Raw genomic sequence first — 19,276 nt, 5'->3', positions numbered from 1 at the left:
AGAAGACTGCTAAGGAAATCTTTGACTATATATGACTTTCTAGTTTGTTGAAGAATTCAGTATAATATGGTTACTAGTGATTTGTCAGGATTACATTCTTTTTGAAGAAGCAGGACATTCCTTTTGACCTGCCTACATTATTTGCAAGTATTAATTCACTCAAATCTTTTAAACCAGAAAATTTGCTCTTTTGAGCTTTGAACCAGAACCTTCCCCCACTGGCACAAAGACACAAAAAATGCTTGAAAAGATATGGAATATTTAGTTATAAAATTTAATTTTTTTTTAGAAGTAAATACTAAGGAGGAGGAACCTGACATAAAAATGGAAACAATTCAATTTAGGGTAATATCAAAGCAAAGTAATGAATTATTTGCATTTTAAAATTGGGTTTGCTTAACCATTTTAACCTGAAGTCACAGCATCACAGAATGAGCATGTGTGTGTTAATAGTTTCAGTGCAGTCCATAACATTTCACTGATATACTTTTTTAAAGAAATCATTTGTCTTGCTGCCCTGCTATTAAAATAGAGCATGTCAATGTCCTTCAGGAATACCAGAGTGCTTAAAAACACACTGATTACTCTGTTTTAATGCTCACTGAGTTATTGCAGTGAAGTGATCAATTTGATGATCAAGTTCAAACTACTACCTTTGGTTCCAGCAATTTGCTCAAATATTTAAGCTGCTAGTTTAAATTCTTTGCTAGATCATGGAACAGTTTCCTCCTGTGCTTCCAAGGCTGTTCTCAACAGATGGAAGGCATTACTGGCCTTTCCGAGAACTTAAATTGCACATGATTTTATTTGTCTCTTTAGAAACATAATGACCCTTTTTTCTTGAGTTATCTCCTTCTCTAACTAAAAAGTTATAGTCTTTTTAATTGCTCTGTGTCTGCTGTAATGGGCCTCCCTGGTCTATTTCTGTTTTTCTGGCTCTTTGAGATGATGTAATCCTCTCTGAATGCAGTACATGAGAGAGGAGGAAAGTACAGTCTGCATTGCAATGTTGCCAGAATTAGAGCTTCTTAGATGTAAAATGCATTTATACTTGTAATGCAATTCTTTATGCAAAATAAACTTCACAGGTTAATTAATTTAATCTTTGCATTTCTATAATTTTCAGAAAAGGCTGTTTTTACAATGTACTGGTTGCAGAAGGAGTGGCTGAGTTGTATCTCTCTTGATGAGCTTTCCTTTTTGGTGGGTAAGTTACAAAAAGATTTTTCTTTTATTGTTGTATGTAAATATCTGTATGAACATCAGACCACACTCAGACTTGGAGAAGAGAATAAACACGTGTCACTGAAGCACGGAAACGTGCTCAAAAAGTCTTCTCATGCCAATATGGCCCTGTGTGTCTAGAGGAACATCTTACTGCCCTTGAACAGAGCACCTGACAGGCATTGGCCCAGATAAGTGTTTGCAGCTTTCCCTCAGTCTGTGAGTGTGAAGTGTCAAATTTATAATTTGAAAAAACCTAATAAACCTAATAAACTCAAGCCCCAGTTCTGCCTGGGTTTTAGGAATATTTTGTTTAGGCCTAAACAAAGTGCAGGCAAAAGTCTATGCAAGCCTGTTCTCCACAGATTGGCTGTAGAGTTTACTGCTTCCACTGGGTAAAAGTCTTACATGAGTTTATAATCTACAGCTATTCCTCTTACAAATATAATTACTCTGTAATACTCTGACAAAAGCTGTGATGCTTTCTGAAATGCCTCCTTTGGTGGACTGATAACATTTTTTGTTTATTTGTGCTTAAAGATGTGCAAATATATCCAGACAAGCAAGATGTGAGGAATCTGGAAATCCTATTAGCACTTCTTCACACAGTTTTGGCACAGCTTAGGATCAATGCTTGCCTCCTAGATCATGTTAGTCCAATGTCTTCACCTACTTTTTAATAGTGGTTATTTACAATATTTCTGTTCTTGCATATTTTTATTATGTTACAGATTTAATACAACAGGTGTGACTGGATGCCTTACTAATTTTCTATCAAACAAAAACATTTTTGTGGTTTAAACTTTAGATGTTTAGACTTTTAGTCTTAGGTTTACTGAAAATTGAAAAGAAAAATCAGTAATAGGCTAAGAGACTTGCAGGTATCTGGCAAATGCAAATCAGTCCCTGTATTTTGACAGTGTAACATTGAGATACCCGAAGAAGCTGCTTTTGTTCCTGTCAGTAAAAGCTAAACATTCCCCCTGCAAGTTTTTCCCTTCAGTACTGCTGCAAGCTGAAAGAAGTTCCTATATGCTTGTGGATCATGTTTCAAATTAAATCCTTGTATGTTTTACCTTTGTCTAGTTGTGATTTGCTTTGTGGTTTTAGGAGTTCTAAATCCCTGCATTGATTGTACTGAATATTTTTTTTGTCGTTTTGATAGAAAATTGTTCTCAAAGTCTGAAGAAGTCTGTTTCTCACAAGATAATCTATAGCAGTGCTTCAGGATTCCTTGTGGTCATGGTTTCTCCAGAAGTTTAACATATAAATTATTTCAAGTGTTCTTATAGCTGTTATTATCAAACAAAAAAATCTGCATATGCCACAAGTACAAAAATACAAGTGTTTTACTCATGCAGCTCAAGTGCATCAGCTCTAGGTCCAAGATAACATTTCATGTAACTTTAAGGAGCTGTAGTTGAGCGTATGAAGAATTAGTTTAGTTAGCAGGTTTATATTGTGAAGCTTAAAATAAACTTTTAGATGAAATTGACTGTTTATTTTGCTTTGCTTACCTTGTGTAATGGTGCTAAAATGTATAAAAGGTATGAGTTTGGAATATTTAGGTTAAGAGCATAAATCAAAAGTGTCTGGGTTCTGTTGCCTCAGATAATCACTGTGTTCTTTATTAAGAAGAGGAGGAAAATATTCCTGTGACAGGAGGCTGTGATTATGTACACTGGCTTTGGTTCAGTACATCACTTAGATTCTGTCTTAATTGTTGGCTGATAACCGTAACATGTGCTTCAGATGATGCATGTTTTAGTGCTGTTCTGAATCAGGAGCTACTTCAATATACTCAAAAGCGATTAAACACTTAGGAGTTGTTAAAAAGTTTAGAAGAAGGATGTGTTGGAGTAAGAGAGGGCACAAATTGAGGAATTGTTTTGGTGCTGCTCCTTTGTGTTGGCAATGCCTCACCTCAGATAACTGTGAGTTTGACAATGTTGTACATTACTATTTTGCTCACAGCCATGTCTGAATTTATGTAGGTATCTTTGCCCTGATTTTTTCCCCTTTTGAAGCCTAACCAAGAGCACTTGTTTGACAGAATGGCAGATTTTGTGGCACATTTTCGTCTTGTTCCCAGACATGCTAAAGATGCTTTTTCTCAGGTAAGAGTACCAGTAGGATTTTCATCGATACATGGTAGCTGCTGCATTTTGGCACATAAAAGTATTAATGTGACGCATAAACCAATGTTCCTGCATCCAGATTGGCAGCTTTTGGCTCCAGAAGGCAGCATGTAAGTACTTGAGAGAGAGGGAACAACCAGAACTGGCGAGGAAAAGCTGGAAATTATCATGGGTGGTTATTAAAGGGAATTTTTTTGGCACATATAATATGTGAATAGCAAAATGAAATTATTAAATGATGTGATTTTTAAAAACATTTTTCCTATAACCGAAGTTCTTTGCAATTGTGACAGTTCACTTCAATATTTTTACATTAATTAAAAAAATTACTACATGAAATCTTTTTCGTAGACTTTTTAGATATGGTGTTATTTTGTCAGGTGTATCCTGATTGGTTGTCACAAATCATTATGTTGCTTTTTGGGCAGTACTTCCTGAATCTATTAAATATTTTGATGATGACTTTAAGGAGGGATTGGTAGACTTAGTTTTTCAGTGAGTATCAGGCTTGTACTTTTTTTCCTTTCCCTGAGGCATATTTTGTCCAGAGTACCAGCTGTGCATTTCAGTGAGAATCTGTTGCCTTATGTGTGTAATGCCATACATGTATACATACATAGAAAATGCAGAACTAGAAACACTGATGTCAAAGGTAGCTTTTTCTGCTCCGTAATAATAATTACAATGATTTCTTAATACTGATTGTAGGTATATAAATATGAATAAATATTTTAAATCAGTACCCTGGAAAAGAATCTGAACTAATTATTCTTGGCGTTATTTTTCCTTAAGTAAAACAAAACTGAATCAAACATCTCAAAATGTTTTTTGCAAAAGCAACTGTTTGTAGGTAGCCTTGAAGGTATATAAAAAAGAGCCACCTTTTACAAATATTCTTACAGAATTCAGACTATACCTGTCCTAGAAATTTCTATGGGAAGTAGTATTATATTACCATTAAATACCTGCATGTTTTGACAGTAAAACTTTATGATTTTTAGAGTGCACATGTCATTTGATATCCATTCCACAACTTAGATTTAGAGCAGATTTCTGTCTTTAGTGCTCATTTATTTAGATTTCATGACAATGTGGATTTCATTATGTTATATGTTGAAACTGATTGACAAATGCAAAAGAAATATGTTTTTGAAGTAAATGTAAAATACAGAAATATCTTCTCAAAACCTTTCTCTGTGTCAGTCACTGTGTGTTGGACAGAATTTTCTTTTTAGTTACAGACAGAGAAAATTGTATGTAGAAAAAGATCACCCTGAAAAATTTAATTTAGAGAAGGTTTATATACATCAAAGTTATACATGCTCCAAACTCCTAAAGGGCCTTTAACTTGGAAGAGACGGATAAGCCCACAGCATTCTCTGTAATGTGTAACCACTATAAACAGATAATGGGTAGATTTAAGTGAAATTTAGTCAGACCAGAAAAAAATCCCAGAACTCTAGGAGACCACTGCTATGGCACAGAGTCTGTGTCTGCATGAAACCTACGGTGTGGGAGCTGTGTAAAATTTGAGTGGAATGAAGACTGAAAACCACAGAATAAAGTAAATTAAGTATTGCTGCGAGAATAATTCCCAACCTCAACAAAACATATGCAAATGTATTAAATTACCAGAACTGGAACAACCACAAAGTAAGGATATTCACCCATGTGCAAACCCAAGCAGAAGCAGAAGGAAGATAGCAAAAACTGTTCTGGTTGACTTTAAGTATATGAATGTAATTATTTCAGTTAACAGACTTGTATCTCATGCCTAAAGTTGACAGTGGCTTAAAAATTTGCACATTTGAGACAGGAAATAAAGCAATTTTAATTTCATTTGGGGATATTCATAGGGTGGTTTTCAAAATTGACATAAACATTTTTCTAAATTAATTTTTTTTTTTAAATTTTAGGTCTAAAACCAAGGAAATGTGTGTGAAATAAATGGAATCTCAAAAGCCTTAAGGCTGCCACAGTAATTCATACTAGTAAAGATGCTACTGCTAAAATACAAGCTGATGCATCTGCCAGTTCTGCAGCAGCCAGTCAGTCTTGTAAATATTTTAAACACATAATCCGTGTGACCATAGACTTTGGAATGAAGCTTATGGTACACTGCAAAAACTTAATTGTCAACAAAAATTGTTTCTAATACTTCCAGTTTATTTTGCACAAACCCAAAATGTTAAAGCAATTCAAAATTAAATGTGAATTTTGATCACCTCTAAACATATATCCTGCCAATATTTTGTAAGTCAATTTGATTAAGCTGTGAACAGTAGTACAAAGCATTTAAAGGAGATGCTGATAATCCATCTTCGTTTGATTTGTCAGTTTTCTTGTACTAATGACAGCCACTCTTTTTCTACTCCTTTCTCTGGTATTTGGATCCCATTTTCAGTATGTGCATTGTAGCCTCTTTTACCTCCTTGTTTTCGCTGTCCCAATGGATCAGACCTTGAATGTTATTCTTTCAGTCTAGCCTTCTCTTCTTCCTCATGACCAGTATTTTAATTTTTTTTTCAACCTTCTTGTGTTGATGTTGTTTCTAACTTGCTCCCTTTCTGAATGTTATCCAGCATTTTTTTCCTTCAGGGTAGCCAGTTTCTTCTCTCTTCTCCCTTCCTGAAATTACTGTTTTCCTTCAAGCATCTACAGCCACAATTTTATGCAACAATATTCTCTTAATCCTTTTTGTCAGTCTGCAACAACCATAACCAAAACTTTTCCTATCCCTGCATTTTTTCCCCCCTTCATTTGTTTTGTTTTCATGGGCTCATGTGCTTTTCCTGAATTTAAATCATTCCCCGTTCATCAAGGCAGAAAAACCTTATTTTTGTTGCGAAATAATTCAGAGGAAAATAACTTGAGCAAAAACTTGAAAGTTTGCGTTTTCAGTAACACCACTCTGATATATTTTCTCTACAATTAGAGTAAATGCTTAGGAAAAGATGGTGGGTTGTCTCTTGTGTCTGTTAATGTTAAGGAGAGGAGTTTGTAACATGTTGTACTCAGAAATCCTGAATTAATGAGGTGCTGCAGACACAGCAGAGGATGGGAAGAGTTCTGTCATGTGCCATGATTTCCACGAAGCTTTCTCTTGTAATGTGGTTGTGGAAGAGCTGTGTGTGGCTATTTAAGCAAAGAGGATAGTTCCTCTTGAGACCTAGCTGAGGGATTTAGTGTCTACAAATGGATATGGCTTTATGGAATCTTTATATAGATTGCTTATGCACAGTTCACTTAATAAAGTGAACAGTCTTACTGTCATTGTGTATTGCTTGTTAGCTTTCCTGAGTAATTTTCCTTTTTTACTTTAGTGTTTCTTTATAAGTACAATTAATGTGGTTTCTTTAAAATTGAAAGTCTGTGTTACTCTCATCAAATTACAGTCTTGAAAGGAGATTCTTGTTTACAGAATCCATTTTTTATGTGTTGCTCAGTTTGCAGTACAGTGTTTAGAAATAGAAATGTATTTGTGTTTTTGAACACAGGAACATTTGGGTATTTTTTTAAACCCAAAAATCTAAACTCATTGGAAACATTTGCCTGATCTTTATAACATCTAGTGGTTCCATTCCAGTATAACCATATTTCCTTTTAGAGCTTGATACTTTACTAGTATATAGAAACAAGAATATGAAAACAAATAAAAAGTGATTATTTGGAAGCAGGGTCAATAAATCACCTCAATTGTTTATTAACACTTCTGACCTCAGGGAGCCTGTTTTAATGACAATAATTTTGAAGACTCTGCAGCTGTTACCTTGATGTTTTTTTGCCAAGATACAACAACTTTTTTTTTTTCCTATGGCAATAAAGGGAGAAGCCTTACTATTTTAGTCCTTCCTGTAGAGATCTACCTTAGGCTTTCAGGGTGCTCACTGTTTTATTTAATAATCACTTATTCTCTTTCATGGCCACTGAGTAGTTAGTTACTTCTTCAGATAGACTTTTATGCCTGGGTTTTGGTGAAATCAATAGGAATGAGGTGCATTGACAGGTTAGCTGAACTATTAATGTATCTTACACAGCAATTGAGTGTCCATGGCTTTCAAATGTTCCCTTTCCTCTCCAGTTTCATCCCATTTTTCTGTACTGTGCAGAAAGATCAGAGTAACTCAAGAAGATATAAACAGTCTCACCCTGTTTGCTGGGGTGAGCAGAGACACTGATCTGCCTGTGGCATGGGGTGTTCTGGTAGCAGCAGAAGTCACTGTCAGTGTGGGTGCAGACAGCTGCAGCTCCTCTGCTGCCTGGTGTGATTAGTCAGGTAATTTGTGTATGTTTGATGTTTTAGCAGTGCATGCCAGACCCAAACTTGTTCATCTTTCTTATCAAATAAGACATTGAAAGTGGCTTGCTGAAAGTTATATAAGAAATCTGCAGCAGAGCAAGGTTTCAAAGGCCAGTAGATGAATCCTGGAAACTGAGCAGTCACTAACTGAAGACTGAATTCTTGTCCATCAAAACTGGTGCTGTCCAAGGTAATAGTGAATTGGATTTATCTTTGGACAGCCAGTTGTAATTGTAAAGGGAATTGCTCCTGGATCCTGATTAAAATTATATGATATAACATTATAAAGAACATTTCTAGGGGTCGTAAAGAAATTACTAGATTGGCTGGAAGAAAATGAGGTGAATTTTCTGTTCTACTCAGTGCTGGTGACACCACACTTGGAGTACTGTGTTCAGTTCTGGGCTCCCAGAACAGGAGAGACATGGACAGAAGGGAGCCCAGGGAAGTGGCACGGAGGTGGCTGGGGGCTGGTGCATCTCTCCCATGAGGAGGGATGGGGAGCTGGCACTGTTTAGCCTGGGGATGGAAGGCTTGGGGGAAACTTAGCAATGTATAGAAATTCCTGAAGGGGGGGGGTGCAGAGAGACCTGAGCCAGGCTAGCTTCTGTGGCACTAACCTTTACGTGACAAACTTACGCATCTTCATTCTAATTCCTCTGTTTTTCTGGTTAGCATTGAAGTAAAAGAATTATTTTCATGAGAAAGTAATTTCATCTGAAGTGAGTAATTTTGGTTTTCCTTTTGTATTGGGTCAATCTTTTCAAGTGCCAGGCCTCTAAATAAAAGAGTTTCCCTAATGAAACAACCAATCTTGGTGAGTTAGGATTGGCCTTCCAGGCAGAATGGAAGAAAATCTCCCTTTTTAGGCCTGGAATGTAAGCGGTTATGGAATTTCAGTGTCTGGAATGCTTAAGATTTACAAGCTAGCTTTCCTCAGACAGGTATTGGGAAGTTATTTACAGAACTCAAGACTTCAAAATTAAATGTGAATTGTTAGTTTTAATAATATATTAAGCCCCCAACCCCCAAATATTTAAAATTAAATTTCCCTGGTTTATGAATTTCAGTGTACGGTGTTAAAATACTTTTTTAGAAATTTTGCTGGGGCAATATTTATAAAGTTAGTATAAATGTCATGTTAAAAACCTTGTGCAACTCTTCGAATATTTTTCCCATCTAATTTCTGCTTTGAGTACAGTCCCAATCTTCAAAATTATCAGCATAGAGAATTTAGCATCTTTTCCTGCTACTAAATTTGCCTTCTCTGCTGTATTAAGTAAATGTGTGATTTAATTAACTGTTACCATTTAAAACTCATCCAGTGATGTAAACAATTGTACTTACTTTTTTTTTTTGTTATTAAATGTTAGTTAAATATTTCTAAGTGTGGATCTCATCTCTGATGATGACTTTTTCTAATTTGTGGAAAATCATCTAAACTGTCACTTTCTTTTTCTACATGTTAAATGTTACTAAATTATTGTGGTATTTGAAAAACTAGTAGTGAGGAGATAGATTTCATAGCTTTATGAAATATTTAGACTACTCAGATACTGGTCACTAAGTGCAATGAAATACTGATGTTTTTATTACTTTATTGATTTAATGTCAACTTACATCTTGCTTCAGCTTATTAAAAGAGAATATACATATTTTCTTCAAAAAGTAATTTAAAACACAGACAAGTGTATTTTAATAGTCAATTGATCAGCCATTTAGTAATGTGATTATTACAGATGCTATGCAGAGCCATGTTTTAAGGTACCTGCAACAGAACTAAAAGTGAGACTGTATTGTACCATATAATATATTATATAGGTCATGGATATTGTCCAGTTGTCATTTTTATTGTGTATGAAATGTATTTACACCATTTTGTATACCTTTAAAGACTCACAAGTTATGAGACAAATGTGTAAGTATCTATCCCCCTAACAAGGAAATGTGTTTTGTGTAGTTGTTTGAAGGGATTCTTTCAAGAAAAATATATTTTATAGACTCCTAGACTCATTAAAATAGGAAGAGTAGTACTGCAGGTCTCTTGTCCAATCTCCTGCTCAAATTAGGACCCACACTGCTTGTACTGGGCTTTGTATTTTAAAACCCTCCAAGAATGGAGATTCTGCAGTCTCCTTTGAGATTCCTCAGTTGAGATTTGCTCATTTGTGTCCCAGAGTGCTTATCAGCAGTAATACCAAAGTAAATAAGTAAAACCTTTCTAATTACAGCTGCTGTATTGGAGCAGTTTCTGTGAGATGTGAGTGGCTGCTGTAGGTGCTGCTTTGACCACAGGAGTTGTGTTTTCCCTCTGAGCCCCAGTCTGGACACACTGTGTAGTGTCAGTGGGAAACAAAGAAAAAATCTCCAGCAAAGCCAATGCCTCTAAAGGAAAGGCAAAGAAATTACACTTGAGATTGGCTTTTATTGCTCTTTTTGCTTGGGTTTTCTTGAACTTTTAGTATTATACAGGTTAGAAATGAGACGTTTCCAGACTTGTGTATCAGTTTCTTTACTTAAAAATGTATTTCCCTCTGACATGGTATGTTGGTGTTAAGATTGCACTGGATTGTGACGTAATTGATGTAAGAAGCTTTTGTGAAGATTTCTGACATCTTTCTGAATTACTGTTAAGATCAAATAGATTCATATTATTCTTGTCTTGTAATAGTTTGTTACTGGAGATCATCACTGTAAATTTTCTGATTATTATTCTCTGGTTTCATCACTAAACTGATTTTTTTGAGTCGGTGTTTGAGAATAGATTTTCTAAGATAAAGATACATTGACAATGCTCAGTTGACAAGACATATGAGTGTGGTACTGATGAATTGCAGCGTTTGCAGTCAGGTGTCTTTCTGGGAACAATTCCCTCACACAACACATTTCAGTTGTGACAGCTGTAAAAAAAAAAAAAAAAAAGCAGCCTTGGCTTATCTGAAAATGGTGGTAACATTGTGATTCATTATGTAAAGCATTTAGCAGTAAGGGCTAATTGCAATTTGCATTCAGGATTTGTTTGACTGTATTTCTATGTTACTGAATTACATAATCAAAAGATTGTTTAAAAGAGCCTGTCTGCATCTGGTTTAAAGCTTTTTTACATATATATTTATATATTAACGTGCATACATACATTTTAATTAAAACTTCAGTAAAGCCTTTAAGCACAAACAATCCTAATGGGGTTTTCTTATCTTCATTTTTATTTTAAAGCTTCTCCTAACCTAGTTTAGATATTGAAACTTCTGCTAGTATGTTAATATTGATCATAAGTGTGAGCTTTGTTTCACTGTTACATATTCACAGAAAGTAGTGCAGGGAGGTGCCAGCAAAAAAGCTTCCTGTATAGTACAGTCTGTTGTGTTCAGTGAACAAGTAATAAATAAATTAACAAAAGCACAGTGAAGGTTTACTGGTAGAGCTGTACTGACACTTTTTTTTCATGGATCTGTTTGTATCTTCTTTGATATTTGACTTGCTAGTATCATAAATTATTTTCAAATGGCACTATTTGTTAAACAAGATTTTTTTTTAAAAAATGAAAATCTGTCAAAGGAAATTGCTGTCATTTTTTGTGAGTGCTCTTAAAATGGAAGTGTTTCATGTAGGAAGAAATGGTTGACTCTTAGACACTTGTTATTCAATGCATAACATTGAAGCATTTCAAAGCATTTTTAATTAACTTGACTCTATCCCAGTCACGTCAGCTGCTTTAACTAGTTTTTGGTGATCTTTATCTAAGTGCAACTATCACAAACCCGAGAAAAACTGTAGGGAAACAATTAAATTATATAAGGCATAAATCAGGTAGGGCTTAGTTGAGTGCTTTCATAGCTAGAAAATTAAGATGTCTTTTCTTCCTCAGGTCACAGTGGTTTCAGCTGTAGTTTAACTAGTCACGCAGGCTTGCACATATTTCTGTATCTGTGAGTGGAGGTTCTACCATTTTAGGATTATTTCAGGTGCCTGCTGGAACTGTAACCTTCTTTTACCTGGATAACTCTGAGCATGCCAGTAATTCAATTATCAAGAGTATGTGGCATAGATTTTTAAAATTTTTGCATTGTTTCTTTTGAGATGTCCATTGTGTGATTTGCTGCAGGCTGTCATTTTTGTCTGCCATCCAATGTATGTTGGCAGGAAGGTTGTGTACTAGGCTTTGTGTCTGGTCACAGAAAAAAATTCATGCATCTCAGCCAGACCATTTTGTTATTCCTTTAGAATTAAAAGCATATGAAACAGATGCAGCTTAATAAGTATCTTTTTTTTATAAATAACATTTAAATAACTTAAAACAATAAAGTTCAAATACAACTTAAAATAAAGTTTAATGCTGTAACAACAGAGAAAGCATGTATAAGAATGGAAAAACAATATTGAAAGCTGTATGCCCTAACAGGAATTATACAAAAGATAGGATATGTTACATAAAAAACCTTAATATGTCTGAATTTTTGCTTCATTGTTATATAAAATGTTAATTTGTGAAAAGTGAGATGAAGTACATTATTTATTCCTATTTTTATTTTACATATACTATTTGAAACATCTTTTAGAGCAGCATTAGGTATTTGTTTCATTAATAGATAGGAACATTTTGTGTTAGAGTAAACTTAATTTGTCCAAACTAACTCTCTTATCTGAATACAACAGTAAACATTTACAAGATTATATTTTTTTTTTATCATATAGTTTATGTATAGGATATGAGTTTCTTGGGGGAAGTATTTAAAATACTGCTCAGCCTCCACATTTTCTATTGACTTGATAATCTGACAACTCATTCCAGCAGCCTTAAAGTCTGACATATTTTACACAACATTATCATCTGCTTATTATTATTATAGCAGCCATATTTAAGAAGCAGATAGTTTTTTAAATAAAATATTATCAGATACTCAAGTAATGACTTATTCTTCAGGGTAAATTAATTTAAGAAACTACCCAGTTACAATGACTAAGATAATGATTGTACAACTCTTTAGAATTTTTTACAACTTTTAGTTAGTAAATCTGGTTTTGTGTATATTTTCAAATCTTTTTCATGTAGTCTCTTAAAAATAAACATAAATGCGCAAGTCCAGCTTGTTCAGTTTCTCAGTAGTATTCCAGCCTCTCTTGGTATCTTGTCAAACAGTCGTCTTAAAATTAATCTTCCTGCTGGAACTAGTTCTTTATAGATCATTTGTGATTAGGATATTGCCAGAGGAAGAAAGTGGGATGCTCTATGTTCTTTCTTTGTTTTTTTACCTTTCATTGGAACCCCTTTGTGGTTTAGTGTAATAAACATCTCTTTTCCTTTGTGTGTCCATTTTGCAGAAGCATATGTATTATAATGGTTTTCTTCAATCAGTTCAATGAAGTTGCAGTCCTCATTGCAGACTTTCTGTTGAGAGTAAATAATAAAATATGGTAAGGCAAGTACAAGTGTCTTTTAAATACTTAGATTAGGGAAGATGGGAGACAAATGAGCATTATAGAGCCTGCATATTAGGAATATTTTAATGAATAAATTTGGCCTCTGAAATATGAGTATTGAATATTCTAGCTTTGTATATTCCCCCTTAGGATTCCACATTTTGAAGAATTATATAAGGTCTAATCATTGAATTTGTTAAATAGACATAAAAGTCTAATATGGGATGTGTGGATAAGTCCAGAATACATTTTACATAGTTAGGAATCTGTTTTACAGAAAACCATTCAAATGCTACATCTCAAAATGCCTCTAAGATTGTAGGGATGTACACATAAGAGAAGTTTGCATCCATACCTTTCCATAGAGTCGCCCTGACTTGTTCATTGCCAGAAAGTAATCACTTTCCACTCCTTTGATTGCCACTATTCCAACTGCCACTGTTCGGATTTCTAGAATACCTGCAAAGGTACACAGCAAGGGCTGTAAAATGATTGGTTGTTCTCCAGTTAACTCAGAAGGTTTCCTTGAACGAATATTTTGTAGTATTTCCATGTTTATTGAATTTATTCTTGGAAAACATAAAAATTATATGTATTCATGTGAAGAAAGGGCTAGACTTAAAAAATTCCCTTTATAATCACATCTGCATAGAGCCACTTTAAAATTGTATGGTGGTAATTTAAAAATATATATTGAAATAATTCCTCTATTTTCAGAGACTCAGTGTAGCTTAGAATTTATCTGGATCAGGGTTTCATTTGGAATATGTAGTAAGCCATCAAGGTTCACAGAATTTGTGTAAAGCCTTTATTTTGAAGTCTTGTGTAGCAGTATCATCCCCTTGAAAGAGTGTAAACCTTAGAACTTGCGAGTGACAGAAAACAGACCACAGTGTCTTAAATAAGATAAAGTATTTGCTTGACCTTTGTGTGCTTTTATGACTGATTGGAGCTGTAAAGATACGTGTATTTGAAAATCATTAAAGGCTGCCCTGAGAGCTTATTTATTCAAAACCAGAAAATATTTAGTGTTGTTTTCTATACCCTGATTTATTTTCATCTCATGCTGATACATATCAGCAGTATTTTCTGCAGTTACCGATACATTTATGTTACCTGCAACATAAAAAATATTCTTTTGTTAATATTAAAAAAAAAATAAGGCAGGAGATTATGCAAGTTATTAAGGAACGCCAGGTTGTTTTCAAGCTTAAATATTATTAATGTTTTCATAAGCAATAATTTAGAGTTGCATATTTGAGATTGAGCTATTTGTTTCATTACTGAATCCCTGACAGAACTCTGCCATAGCAACTGGGAGTCCTTCTCCAAAATGGGCTGTTTCAAAGGCAGCCAACTTCAGGCAAATTGCAAGAGCTAAGCATGGAGGAGTCAAGTGAGGGCGGTGGGAGAGAGGCATGTGTTAGAGCATCACCTGAATTTCCTCTTTAACTAAACATTTCCTTTTTTGCCCTTTCAAGTTGGCATTGACTTTTCACTGTCACACAGTAATAGTTTTTCATTAGTTAGGTTTTTAAGACAGGCATTAAATATCTATTATATTTCTCCTTCCCTATACATTTTTGTCTCCTCTTGTCCTTTGCTTTCCTTCATGTTCTGTTTTGCTTTTCTCCTTGATACTACTGATGTATCAGTCATAGAACATATGGATATATTTTTCATCCTTTTTTCTTTAGCAGATCAGTTCCCTCTTCTCATGGTGTGTGCACTGCTGCGCATTCAGCTCAGACTGTTTATACTTCTGTACTCCGCTATAATGCTAAACCATCTTTTTTTTAAGTCAAGCTTTTAGAATTCTTCGACAAGTTCCACTCTTCTGCAGGCCTAGCAATAGTAACAAAGGGTAATTTGTAACCGAAACTTACAAAAATTATATTAACTATCATTTAAATTTCACTTTAGAAAAACCACAGTGAGGCTAAAAACCAGATGAACATCTGCATTTAGCCTAACAAAGAACATAACAGTGGAAGGGATCTCTGGGTCATCAAGTCCAGTGCTCTGCTAGCCTGGGAATTGCGTCAGATAATTCTTTTCATAAACTTTGCCAATACTAAATTGGAGTTGTTATTTCTTTGCCCCCAGTGTTTCTGCTGAAGGCTGTTCCAGAGTTTGATTTATTTTAATGGCTAGAGACTTTGTAGTAAGTTGCACTCTGCATTTCTTCAGTGACAGCTTATATCCATTTGTTCTTTTGCCTCTTCTGGCCATTAACTTAAGGGCAGTTTTTTAAAAAAAGTCTATGTTTGAGTTTCTATTTATACAGAATTTTAAAAAATGAAAGATTTAAAATTACTTTTTAAAACAAATCATGCTAATAGGAATTGATATTTCCTTGAGTAAGCTGATGTTGGCTGAAGTTACACTAGTAGAAATCTTACTACTTTAAAAAAGGAAATGCCAAAAGATTTTGTCCAAAGCAATATTATTATTGTTACAATTTTTACATTATTTTTTTAGTTTTTCCTTTTTGCCTGAAGTAGATTGTGACTAACTTGTTGGAGTTACTTTATTTTGGTTTGGGGTACTTGTTTTTCTTTACTTTTTCTTGTACTTTATTCACAGTTGAGACATCAATGTCTTTCCTTGTGTTAAATTAGAAGGTCTATTCCTACGTGTTTCCTTTTGAAGTAAAGGTGTTTAATCCTTTCAATATCTATTCATTAAAAGAAAAAAGTCACCAAGCTAGGACGGGAAAGAGAAAATTTCTTTACATGGATTGTTTCATTGACCTTTTCATACTCTAGTAACCAAAATTACTTTAAAGGCATGCTTAAATTAATAAGATGTGGATGAGAAGAAATTCAGAAGGCCAGGCTTCAACAAGGTCTCAAATGTCCCTGATTTCAAACTTAAAATGTAAACTATGTTATTTTGTTGCTTTATCTAAAGCATCCCCAGAGAAGTTTGGAAGAGGTTTAAGAGAAGACTTCATATACCACAAAGTAACTGGGAAAGAAATCAGATTTAAGCCAGGAAAAGAAACAAAACAAACAACCTAGAGAGGGGCATCCAAAATTGAAAACAACTGTACTTCCTATAAAATCAGCATGAAATTCCAAACAATTTTATATGGTTGTATGGTCAGTGTATCAAATGTAGCTTAAAATTCCTGTAATGAATGAAGTTTCCTACAGAGCTGAAATTCCTCTGGTGTATGTAAAAGACACTCAGCAGAGATAGGCTATAGTTTGTCTTCAGAAAAGATGCCTATGGATGGTGGCAGCAATCTTTGGAACCACATGGTGCAAATTTAATAACACACAGTTGATATCCAGATGGAAAAAAAAAATAGAAAGTAAACAAAACAAGCCTTTAGGCCAACACAAGAGTTTCAGTGGGTGGAATATGTATCAGGTTTTGGAGAAAATTTATGTCATAAATGAGATGAGTTTTCTAGCATTTTGGTCTAGAATGACTGTTCTCAGTACTTAGAAGCAGACACTTTTATGTGTAGACTTATCTGAACAACAGGACAGTACCTCAGGCTGGAAATTTTTACAGAAAAATGGCATTTAGTTATATGATTGCTATAAAATTGAGCAGTTACATGAGGTGATTCTTTCCTGGCGAGTAGCATTTGAAAATTTTGTTTTTATCACCTGATACTAAGTATCTTTTCTGATTCAATGAATGTTTTCAAATCAGCATTTTCATCTCATTTTATTTGTTAGACTCCTTTTTGCTTTTATAACACAGATATTGTATTTTTAAGATAAATATTTACTTTTATTGCTACACAATCTGTTTGCAGACTGTATTAAAGTAATTTCCATCAGTATGCAGGCATAGTTGAATAGGCATTTTTTTGTGTTTGCCCGTAGTATCCTTCAATAAAAGTACCTTATCTATAACAAAGTAGCAAGAGCCTTCTGATTTAGCAAAATCAGGACATTTCTCTTTACTCATTTGTCAGCTAAGAGGCTGAAAGAGCAATTGCAACTCTGGCTCCTGAGAGCTGTAAGGAATCCAGTAAATGCTGCTCATGCCTGAAGATCCCACGGGTAGGTATAACCTCTCAGGGGGCTTTTAGAAGAGGAGGGGCAGCAGAATCACAGCGAGAGATCTTTTTTCATGTTCTAGGGAACTGGCCCAGTATGCCAGGGTTGTTCAGGAAGATTCTGGGATGCACACATTGTGTTCAATCTCTCGTCAGCTGGCTCTATTTCCAGACATTTCATATGTTGCAGGTATCCCCTCAATGTCTATCACATGAGGTTTCTGGTCACTGATCCTCAGTTTGCCAGACTCACAGTGTCTGTAGACATTCATTCAAAGAGACATTTTGGCATCCATTACATTTTTCAGAAAGCTGACAGCAATTTCGTCCCAGTACTTTTCTGTTCTGCCAGGTACATGTGTTGTGAGAGCACATATGGTATGTCCAGCATTTTATTTCTTTTGACTCTCTGTGCTGGGAAATTGAAAAAAAGCAGTCTGTTGCTGATTTTTAGGGGTAGGGAGGCTGGCACTGGCAGTTCAGCACTTGTGAGGAATGTGTTTGTGAAACACTCTTTCCTCAGCAGAATTGTCTTTAAAAATAAAGTATGTGAAATCTTAAACAGGGACAGAGGGGCAGAAAAGACTTGGATAGAAAATGAGTCAAACAAAATGTAACTTCTAAATTTCACTAACGTGTGTTTCTCATTAATTGAATTTGGAGCACATATTTATGAATTCAAATGACCTTTCCAAATGATTCAAGGCCAAGGAAAATGATCTCTTCTTTGCTTAAAGGGCACTGTTTAATGATAAGTAATGTAATTTGTTCTTTTGTTCTGGCACTTAATAAGTTAATAGTTGTGCCTCTTAAATCCAGAGAATATGGTTCATGATGGTCAACCTTGGAAAACTTTCATGATGTTTTTGGTACACGTGTGCATTTGGTAAGCCAGCACAGTATATAGCTGGTGTATTACACTTAAATGTTTTTCCAGAAGAATCTTATCAGTGAAATGAATACTTTTATTGGATAGCTTTGAAAGTAATTTGTTTCAGGAAATATTTTTCTGTCTTTTTGTGTTTTTAAATACAGTGCCTATATTGTAAAGTATTTGTGCAGTTTAAGTTACTTTGAGTCTTAATATTTTTAAATGGATGCATCATGAAGTTCATTTTTAGATAAAAGAATTTGTGTGCTCTTTCTCTCTCAAATATAAGACCTAAGAGTAAATAAAAATACTGCAAATAATGGTCTTAAGTCATATTAAAAAATATAATAAATAAATTTTTACCTTTTCCTATTATCAAATTAAAATTGATAGAAAGTAGAATTTGCATTTGTATCAAGTACTTTCTTAGGAAGAGAATGAAGGAGTTTCCTAGATAGTACCTCACAGAACTCCTGTTCAGAAGCTTATTAAGTATAAATAAATGTACAGGTATATGTTACAATGCCTTTCAAAGCAGGAGATTTCTCCACACCAGGAATTTTCGGTCTGTGAATGTGATTTTAATGAACAAATAATTAACAGAAAGCAAGTTGGTACATACATTCACTATCACTTTCTTCTGTCTTCTCCTTGTGATATGCAGAATTTTGATTTATGTCATAAACACATATATGTTGTTATTTATATCATAGAAGGCAAAAAATGTTCTTCAGGAGCTTTTTGCCATATCCATGTATGCATTTGTTGTGCATGTGTAGAGTCTCTGAAGCACTTTAAATATGAATATGGCTGTAAAAATGATCTGAACAGAAATAATGGATCTGTCAAGTATTTTCAGGAGAACAGTTGAAGCTACTGCTTCAGTGAGATTCCAGACATCTGGATATCATGGAGAAATACTCAAAGCACTCAAAACTCCTGGGTTTGTCCTGTGTATAATTTCCAAGCAGGAAAAATTGTAGTTGTCCAAGGAAATATGATTAACGATAGAGAGGTATTCCTTGAGGGCTTAACGCAGCTCAGTGTTCAGCATCTTCAAGCAGCAGAATTTGCTTAGCAGATTTAGTTTGTGTACAGAATGTTTGATTAAGCATAAGTAGCTGATGTTTAATGACCCTTTTGAATTTCATTGGGCACAAAAAGGAGGCATACTGTAATAAAATCAACAAAGTGGTAAATAGAAGTCCATTAAAGTATTTTTTGTACATCATTAGATTTTTAAATTAAATTTTCTTTATTTGACATTACCTTATCTATAAATGTCCTCACTGTTTTCCAGT

At 34.4% G+C, this 19,276-nt stretch overlaps 2 protein-coding genes across 4 annotated transcripts in view; one reads left to right on the top strand and one right to left on the bottom strand.

The window, feature by feature from the left end:
• Positions 1 to 1,143: 1,143 nt before the first annotated feature.
• Positions 1,144 to 19,276, top strand: part of COPS2 (COP9 signalosome subunit 2) — a 139,918-nt gene continuing 121,785 nt past the window's right edge. Inside the window, exon 1 of the mRNA XM_072934137.1 lies at positions 1,144 to 1,207. Within this exon, the coding sequence (XP_072790238.1) occupies positions 1,187 to 1,207 (21 nt within the window). The 5' untranslated portion in view covers positions 1,144 to 1,186. The remainder of the gene's footprint in view (positions 1,208 to 19,276) is intronic.
• The window catches only part of FGF7 (fibroblast growth factor 7), a 28,110-nt gene continuing 19,044 nt past the window's right edge, over positions 10,211 to 19,276 (bottom strand). For 2 of the 3 annotated variants that reach the window (XM_072934141.1, XM_072934140.1), the window contains 3 exons: positions 13,439 to 13,542; positions 12,916 to 13,051; positions 10,211 to 10,562 (listed from right to left, as the gene is read on the bottom strand). In XM_072934141.1, the coding sequence (XP_072790242.1) occupies positions 10,432 to 10,562; positions 12,916 to 13,051; positions 13,439 to 13,542 (371 nt within the window). In that variant the 3' untranslated portion in view covers positions 10,211 to 10,431. Of the gene's footprint in view, positions 10,563 to 11,974; positions 13,052 to 13,438; positions 13,543 to 19,276 lie in introns of those variants that run through there. The other variant, XM_012577929.5, reaches the window with a different exon arrangement.

Source organism: Taeniopygia guttata, chromosome 10 (genome assembly GCF_048771995.1).
Source record: "Taeniopygia guttata chromosome 10, bTaeGut7.mat, whole genome shotgun sequence".
NCBI classification, from domain to species: Eukaryota; Metazoa; Chordata; class Aves; order Passeriformes; family Estrildidae; genus Taeniopygia; species Taeniopygia guttata.
This window is presented reverse-complemented; position numbering and strand designations above follow the sequence as displayed.